General features: G+C 37.3%; 1 protein-coding gene across 1 annotated transcript in view; it reads right to left on the bottom strand.

The window, feature by feature from the left end:
• The window catches only part of CBFB (core-binding factor, beta subunit), a 39,010-nt gene extending 31,890 nt beyond the window's left edge, over positions 1–7,120 (bottom strand). The window contains exons 1-3 of the mRNA XM_009586527.1: positions 7,089–7,120; positions 5,672–5,747; positions 5,319–5,435 (exon numbers count right to left, since the gene is read on the bottom strand). Coding sequence (XP_009584822.1) covers positions 5,319–5,435; positions 5,672–5,747; positions 7,089–7,120 — 225 coding nt within the window. The remainder of the gene's footprint in view (positions 1–5,318; positions 5,436–5,671; positions 5,748–7,088) is intronic.
• Positions 7,121–8,900: the final 1,780 nt, after the last annotated feature.

Consider the following 8,900-nt stretch of genomic DNA (forward strand, 5'->3'; position numbering starts at 1 on the left):
TTCGCTGATCACCAGCTGCTCTTCACAGAAGAATCTCTCCCAGTTACCACAACATTTTGGGGTTGTGGGGTCATCAGGTAGACCCAAGTAGGAGGACGAACAGTTGTTTAAGGGTGCTCAGGAAAAGCACCAGCCCTGAGGACAGGCACCATTCAGATCTTCCCTGCTCCGCATTCCTGAAGTAAGCTGAAACTAAGCTGGAAGAGGAATTCTGTACCATTCTGTTAGCACAAAGGGACAGAACAGCAGATGAACATGATAAAAATCTGACCCCAAAATATCCTCATCCTAACCCACCGGTGCACTAAGGGACTAGCCTAAAAATCAGTCAAGGACTGTACAGAGCTACGCAATGAACCTCAGCTCGAGTTCAGATCTGTAAGCAACAAGAACGTTCTGCAAGAGAAAGCATTTATGAGCAGGACAGCTCCTGGGAAACAAAATGTCCTCACCAGACGCCCTCACATATTAAGAGATGATCCACAAAGAACACGCATGGTTACCACTTAAAGGTTGACAATTGCTATTTTTCTAAGTTACACCTTACACGCCCATATGCCTCCACCACACACAAACAGCTCCGTGAACTTTTGTTAGGTGATGCCCAACTCTTCAGGGTTGTAGCGCTGTCTCCTGACGTCCTTTAAACAGAGAACTTCACAATAATTTGAAGGAGCATTAAATGACTACAGACAAATAAAAGGATGAAGTCTTAATAACTGTTAAGACCACATGCATCTCATGGCTGAGATGGCTTGCCCTATGTGGTGGCACATCTCAGTATGCTCTTTAATTAATATTATGGCTCTAGCATACATTTTTTTTCCTAAATCCCTAACATCAGACATCTTTTCCCACTGATCTGGAAAAAAATTAAACTCAAATCCTTTCTGTCCAGAAACTCAGTGGACTGCAGGGAACACATTTAAGTAATTGCTAACTGTAAGAGCATTTTAGATGGTGACAATGCAAAAACCCCAAATACTGCTGGACTGAAAATATAGGAACTTAAGGAATATGGCTCTTTAGCACTACAACGAGGGTAAAGTGAGAGCTGAAACTGTAAATCAGTTTCCCAGACACCCTTACTGATTTTTTTTAAAAGTAAAGGTACCTAAAGAAAGAAAAAGAAAGCTGCTACTCCAACTTTGTCGGAATGACTTAATGTTCCATCTAAATTCTTCAGAAAGCGGTGGGGACCAAAGAAAGTAAAACTTCTGATTCAATACAGGTTAGCATTGATACTCAGATATTTCTCATAAATTAAGCCTTCGCTTTCCCAGCAAATTCCACTGGGTACACTGTGATCCTATGTTTGACTGGAAACCGCATTTGCTCAGAAAATGGAGCAGCCAATGCACCATCCCAATTATTATGAAGTTTTATTCCTAAAGTCATAAAAGAAAAAGTTGATTTGGGGACAAGTCCTATCTATCAAACCTCTATGAGAAAAGAGGACACAAATGGAAAACTGGTGCTGTTGGCTGCCATTTAAATACAGTTTTTATTCAAATACAGCACCTTTCTTTCTCATTCCATTTCTGTAACTGCTGTAATATCTGCAGCACAACAGAGATTTTCAGTTTTTTAGATTCATCCAAGCACTTAACATCAATTCATAATCAAATAAAATTTCCTAGTTACAACAGAAAAAAACGCACATGAGTAGAAACTCAGCATCTTCAGGAAGAAAACTGAAGTCCAGTAATATTTAGTTATGGCTAGAACAAAGTTAATGGTCTAGTGAGTAGAAATCCTAGCTACATCACACATGTGGCATACCAGGCACTCTGAATCAATTTAAATCATGTCTGATGTGCTTTCCTCCAGAGTTGCGGAGTTCACAGCACATTATACTGAAATAAGCCTGTGTTAAAGATTCTGGTTTATGAGCAGCTGCCGCCGAACAGGAAGTTAAGCTGCATTAGAAACGAGATGGAGAATAGTATTGTAAAGGGGAGGGGAAGTAAAATGACTTCACACACTTCATCAGTGTAGTAACTGGTATTTAAACAATAAAAAAGAATATCCGAGAACTAATGTTCTTGCAGGTAAGACAGACCAGAGCTATATAAACATCTCAAATAACAAATGAAAACCGGGGACATTTTATCTTACTGTAAGAAGTATACAAAATGACTCATGCAAAGAAAGTTGATCACACAGCTCTCAACAAAACAAGGGGGCTTTCAATAAAATTAGATTTTAAGAAGCACTGAAGTACACACACACTGAGTTCAGCCTGAAGTTCATACGGTATCAGTATAAAACTAAAGTAAAAATTAAAGAACTTCTTTAAGCACAATAAAACTAGTCCAAGTAATTAATGATACCGGAGAACCAAGGTGAAAATAAAGCTCTCCCAGTTCATTGCAGGGTTCAGTTATGTGAGATTTCAGGCAATAACATTACACTACCACACTGTCTGCCTCTGAATTTCTTAACAATATCTATTCATTTATTCTTTTTAAAGAAAAAAAATAAGAACTGGGCATTAGCTGACAACACAAAGGATCAGGAAGCCTTGGCATGGTTCGGATATCCAGAAACAGGACATACACTGAATTTGACGCACCCCACACACACCCATAATCACAATGAAATACAATGTTCTATGATTTTTACCGTCTAGGGACCTGTTTTTAGTGCTACTTTTTCTTTCGCTATGACAAACCTGAAAAATTGCTCAAATACACAATTAAATTTGCTACAGGTCAAAGACAGCACAGAATGTTAAAACTATCTCAAATGTTAAGCTTGAGTTTAAAATGAGTAGAAACATTAAGTGAACACTTAGCTATCCAATTCTTGAATTAATGAAGACAGGGTATCCGCTAGAGGCCTACCCACCCATCGTGAACATCAGATGCATCAAATTAAAACGCAAATTAAGCATAGGAAAAACCCCTCAGTTAGAAACATCAGAACGAAAAACCTCAAGCCTATGAAGCAGATATTCACAGAATCCCAACTTTCACATGGATTCACAAGGGTGTTGCTCTTTCTCAAATTCAACCATTTAAGAAGCAATTCTAGCAGATGCTGCATTGGTAGCTTTGTCAATCTGTGTACAAAACTGCTCAGGCACAACAGTGACATACTTCAACTCTGGATAAACTATTTTGGGCCATCATTTGCTTAGCCAAACACCGAAGCAGAATTCCAGAATAAAAATATTCTAGCCTTGGTAAGTTTATCTACATTCTAGATCTCAAACTAATGCCTAAAATAATAATTAACTGACAGCTCCCCCCATAGCCTTTTTTTATTCATATAATTAAAAACATGCCTTGCTGGCTTAAATCCAGTGATGAACAAACACACATTATGCACCGCCTCAAGAATCAAAGTTCATAAAACAACGATGCACAGAGCTACAAAAATCACATGGTGTTAAGAGACTGCTGAAGCCTATGAAAGAAATTCTTAATACAACCAAATGACAAAAATCTACAGAGGACAAAATCTCAGCCAATTCATAGGAAACATTTAACTGTTTCTGTTGATAACACAAGAAACACTCTCCCATTCTGCTTACTCCTCTTCTGAAGTTATGGGAGTGGCTTACTTTCCGACAAGTTTAATTCTGTGCAGAGCAAGCCTGCATTTGCATGTGATTTACACTAGCAAAGTTTGATTACAATGATGAATTTGTGATTTGTTCATACTACAGCGTAACACGATTCCCATTTATTAGTTTGTCCACCTTTAGCCTCATTCAGATGAATTCTTCTAAGCATTTTAGCAAAGCACTCTAGAATTTACTGTAAACACACATAAAACAGGGAGTGGCATTCATTAAGGAGGCTCATGTTCTATTTTAATACACAGCGTATCTACCACGCTCTTACATGATTAAGACAACACAAGAAAATGGATGTAGTAGTTCAGTACTTTAAGAATTCATTCAGAGAAAACAAAGTTAAAAAAATCATAGGAGTAAATAAAATTAGTTTTGAACTGGCAAGAAGAGAGACTTCGGTCTTCTTACACATTACAAGAAAAATTCCTCATTCAATTGTGAGCCAGAATCAATATTTTTCAATAAGAGCCAGATTCAATTCAGTTTCCTTAGCAAAGCAGTCAGTACCCAGCATAGCCAACTTCACTCCTTCTCCCCCAATTTGTCAAACTTCTGCAAGCCTCACAGGACTAAATGGAAAACAATTTTTTTCCCAAAAACCTCATTAACTTGAATTCCAAATACCATATCTGCCCTCAGGAATTTTTTTTTTCTTCCAATCAAGTTTTCCCACTACAGGAAATATTTATCTTCCACCTAGCAGCATTTAAAAGACCCAATATGCCATTAAACCTGAATATGCTTCAAGTATTTCCTCCAGCCTGGTAGGTTTGGTAGCATTAGCTGTTACTTGTTACAAGAGTGGATAGAAAATTTTAGGCAAAAGCAATAATTTTGTAGGCTATTAAAAATCTTTAAAGTAAAAGATTTATACAGAAATGAGCCTGAAACAGAAAGGCTATGGGGCTTAAGTGCTGGTCCAAACCTACTGAGGTCTGCAGAAAGTTTCCTATTGAATTCAGTTATCTTTGGATCAGTCCCAAAGCATCTACAGTAGCACAGATAAGAGACAGCATCTACATTTTAAAGATGTGTTTTTCCTGTAAAACAACATCAGCTGTAAATGATTTCAGCAACTTTATTCTGATGAGACTAAGCAAGGTCTATGACTTTAAATCTAATAAAACTTCACAGTAACCATCACTGTCATTAGGGAATTCTAGCTTTCGATATCAGTCTATGGGACAACCACCTCAGAAAAAAAAATATTCAAAAATCAATTCTGAAAGCGATGCTGCTTCTGTATTATAGCTTATGGTGAAACTGAGAAAAAAGCTTCATTCGACTAAGCAGCACGCTGAATGCTTGTTGTATCAACTGGCAGCCTAAGACCCAATGAAGTAACCAGTTCAAAGCGTAAATTTTCCTTCACCTACCACAATTCACTGGCCAAAGTCTAATTTCTGAACCATTTCAGAAGCACCTACTCAACACTAAATTTAAATTGTTCCCCAAAATTTTATTATAACATGAGAGTAGAAATAAGGTTCTGTTCTTCAAAATAATAAAAACCGTCCAGTACTGCCCATGTGTTTCCCTCCAGAAATATTAACATGCTTTAAAACAAAGTGGTTATCAGACTTTATCCTACCAGCTTTCAGATGTACTCATGTGACTACCTACATGCACCAAGATGTGAAATATTAGTAATACTGCATCATACATGCAGTCCATACTAATAAGATCATAAGCACAACATAAAAATTCCTTTCAGTTGCAACAATTCCCTTCTTACCTTGCCTCCTTCTCTTTCAAAGTCGACATATTCCCGGGTCGGTGTCTGTCGCTGCTCCCCCTGCCAGCTGGCCGGAAAAAACTGGAGAGACAGATTGGTTCCTGTGGCCACAAAAGCCTTTTAGAAAAATCAATACAAACAGGATCAGGGAGCAAGACATTACATAAATTATGCAGGCAGTCATTTATTTTTACATCAGTTTATGTCTTAAGCCAGGCAGCATAGAGAATACTTAAAGTCAAAAACATGCACTCATCATTTTTCTTAAGTATTAAGTTACAAACATCTGATTCCATTTTGACAACATTTGCCATTGGCTGCTTCAGATATAAAATACAACATGGAATCAATACTTCTTTCAAATCAGTTTTGCTGACATTAGAATCTGTCCTTTCAGTTCCGTCTGGACATCCTGCACCAGCGTAGTACCTGCAACATTAAAAATTGCCCATGCTTTTTAGAGAGCTTGCATATCTCTAAAAGAAGTACTGCTGAAGGAAAATGAACTCCTGAGACCTCGTACTAGGGACAACTTTTTGTGAAAGAAAAGGACTCATTTCCTTTCACAATCTACTTGTACCTAGAGAAACACTTATCTGAACTGAAATGTAAGTACTCCTATTTTATCGTCTACAGGCAAGCAGCATCAATATTCAGCTCAATTAACTTCACAGGACTAAGTCCTCTTGCCACATTAAGACACCGGTGAAATCCAAATCAGCAGATGCTGTGTCAGTGAGAACAGGCAACCATAGGAATTCTTCTCAGCTGCAGCCCTTTTTAAAATCATTAAAGGGAATGACTTAACCATATTAGAAAAAGCATACGTTGCTTTCAAGTAAATAATTTTCTATGGTTTCAAATGAAAATAAGATTCAGTTTTCTTTATAAACTCTCTGTATTTATTTGTATATCTTATCAACCCCAAGCCTTGAAGAGTATGTCAATTTCTAGACATGAAATAAAAAATTATTTTTGCAAGTAGAAGCCGGATTCACAGTATTTATGTCCTTCTCTGGTACACGTGAGTATGTCCTGTAAGCATGCGAATACTCGAACATGCTCCCAGAATATAAGCCTACTTAAAATCCCAGGGTTAAACGTAATTTGTGGTAATCAAATAACTGCATTGATTACCACGATCACTTAGATTTAAATGGTCATTACTGCAGAATACAGTTGTTCTTAAAAGCTACACAAATATTACTCCAATAGTTGGAATTTCCTGACAAGCAGATTCCTTTCAAGCAACCCAGAATTCAGCAACTTTATGGTGTAACTGTACGGCTACCTATGACACAATAGCTCTACATGTTATTTAAGATAGTTCCGGTCATGTACTGCAATGCTGTCTGTCACAGGATTAATACCTCCCATTTTGAAAGTAGAAGTGCCTTGTCTTGACTTTTTCCCCCTCCTCCTCCAAGGGAGGTTAATACTCTGCAATCAGCTTCCATTCCAGACTATCCTTAAAAGCAGATTTTTTTTTTTTTTTTTTTTTTTTAAAATCTCCTGTTAAGCACATTCTCAATGTCATTAAAATTGACGAATCGGTCCTACCAATACTGGGGGGGGATATTGTATTAGTACATTAGTATTTGTTTGCCCTACAATATGCAAAGACAAACATTTCAATTGAGGATACACTTGCACAAATAGGAAGCATCAAAACTGTAAGGGCTGCAGACCATCAGTATCAGGCTGACTAGCTTGTGTTACCCCTTTGCTTTTCTAAGTGATTCTAATTACACATCAACAAAAAAATTATACCTATCTCCAAATATTTTTGACTTGTAAGTCATCGCTACTTAGTCTGTTCAAGAACTACCTTCGACCTCCGAGCACCTTTAGCAAATATGTGTTTTATACTCCTTAATTTATACACTAAAAGAAAATGCCAAGGAGTGAGATCTTTGAGTGTAAACCAGCTGACTGCTGCAGCCCTCCGGAGCACTCCCGTTTCTGCAGGCCCCAAGGATACTGGGTCAGAAGTACCATACTTGCTTTCTGGGAGACCGAGCCAGACAGTCAAGTGCCCAATGCCTCCCTGCTTCCACCCCCCAACTTGTGCTAGAGGGCCATGAAAAACCATGGGAAAAATATCAGAGAAAAGAAGAAAATGGAAGTACACAAATTCCCACATCCTCATGGAGTCATTCGGGCAACATTTCTACCATAGGCTATTTAAAAAGCTATGTAGATATTTATTCTCTGGATTTTTGAAGCCTGTTCCCTCCCTTTGAACAGATAAAACCATCCAATTAAAATACCCACGTGCTTCTCAAATCAAAACCATAGGTCAATACTGAAAAACTCAAGAACAGTCTCGCTAGTAACCACACAGGACTACACCGAACCCAATAATTTTCTTCTAGTAACAAGCATATTTTAAAAAATAAAAAAAAAAAAAATCACATCACTAGTTTGGCCTTAAACTTGAAAGTAAGAAAATTATAGTTTTCTATACAGAGCCTTTTAAAGTTCAGTCTGAAATGCTATCATACACATATGCCTCAAATTTTGCAAAAAGCTTATCAGGTAGTACAAGGGCGATCTGACCCACACGAGACAACGTAAATACGAGCACCTTCCAAACAGATAGGTAGTTAGGAAGCCTCCCAAAACAAACTGAACATGTAAAGCTATTTTCAAGTTATCAAAGCAATACCAGTAAACCCAGAATCTTTTTTTAGTATTTCAAAGTTACTGGTAACTATTTTCTTTATTCAATCAAGAGTTATAACCAACAACCTACTGCCAGTTCTACATTAAATCCCTAAACTGTTCTCTGGGTTTTTTTGCCTGCTTAAAAATATGTAAGGTCATTTGCAAAGGCTCCCTTTGGAGATAAAAGAATAAATCCTTGATGTCTGGAAAAACATTCAAGACTAAAAAAAAGTAAAATTGCTAGGTCTTTTTAACATCAGTCATTACACACACTACATTTCTAAATAAACCTGACTACTTGTGCCCTTTTCACAAAACAAAACCAGATGTTTCAGATCAAGAAATTTAGAGGCTGTTTTATAATTAAGTAGAAGTAAAAATACGTAGAACAGCCATCACTGGTTGCTTCCAAGGGATGAAGTTCTGGCAGAGAAAGACAGCAGCAGGCTTAGAAGTACAAAGGTGAAACTACAGTGATTTCCCATTTATATAAATAACCATATAGACTGCATTAGAAAGCTAGTTTACAAGCTACGTGTCTTTTTTTTTTTTTTTTTTTTAGGGAAGGACTCGGGTATACTACGCACTTTCACCTGTTCAGGAACTTCAAATACTAGCAAACTACGTTTTCCTTACCTACCCATTGTTTCCCTGGTGACTTTTTAAAGGAAGCAAACATGCACAATGACAAATGAATGTTAAAAAAAAAAAAAGTAAAATTAAGAGACTGACTAAAGGGGGCCTCTCACAAAATAATATTACAGGTTCTAAGACCACTGATAACAAGGAGGGATAAGATTCAGGTAAAATAAAGTTACTTAGTAAAAGATAACCATGTACTTGAGTGTGTACCCTTTTACTCACAAAGGCAAATGAACAAGATCAGTTGCAGCCACTGGTGTTCAATTGTATTTG

The sequence above is a fragment of the Fulmarus glacialis genome, unplaced genomic scaffold (genome assembly GCF_000690835.1).
Source record: "Fulmarus glacialis isolate BGI_N327 unplaced genomic scaffold, ASM69083v1 scaffold15211, whole genome shotgun sequence".
Classification (NCBI taxonomy): domain Eukaryota; kingdom Metazoa; phylum Chordata; class Aves; order Procellariiformes; family Procellariidae; genus Fulmarus; species Fulmarus glacialis.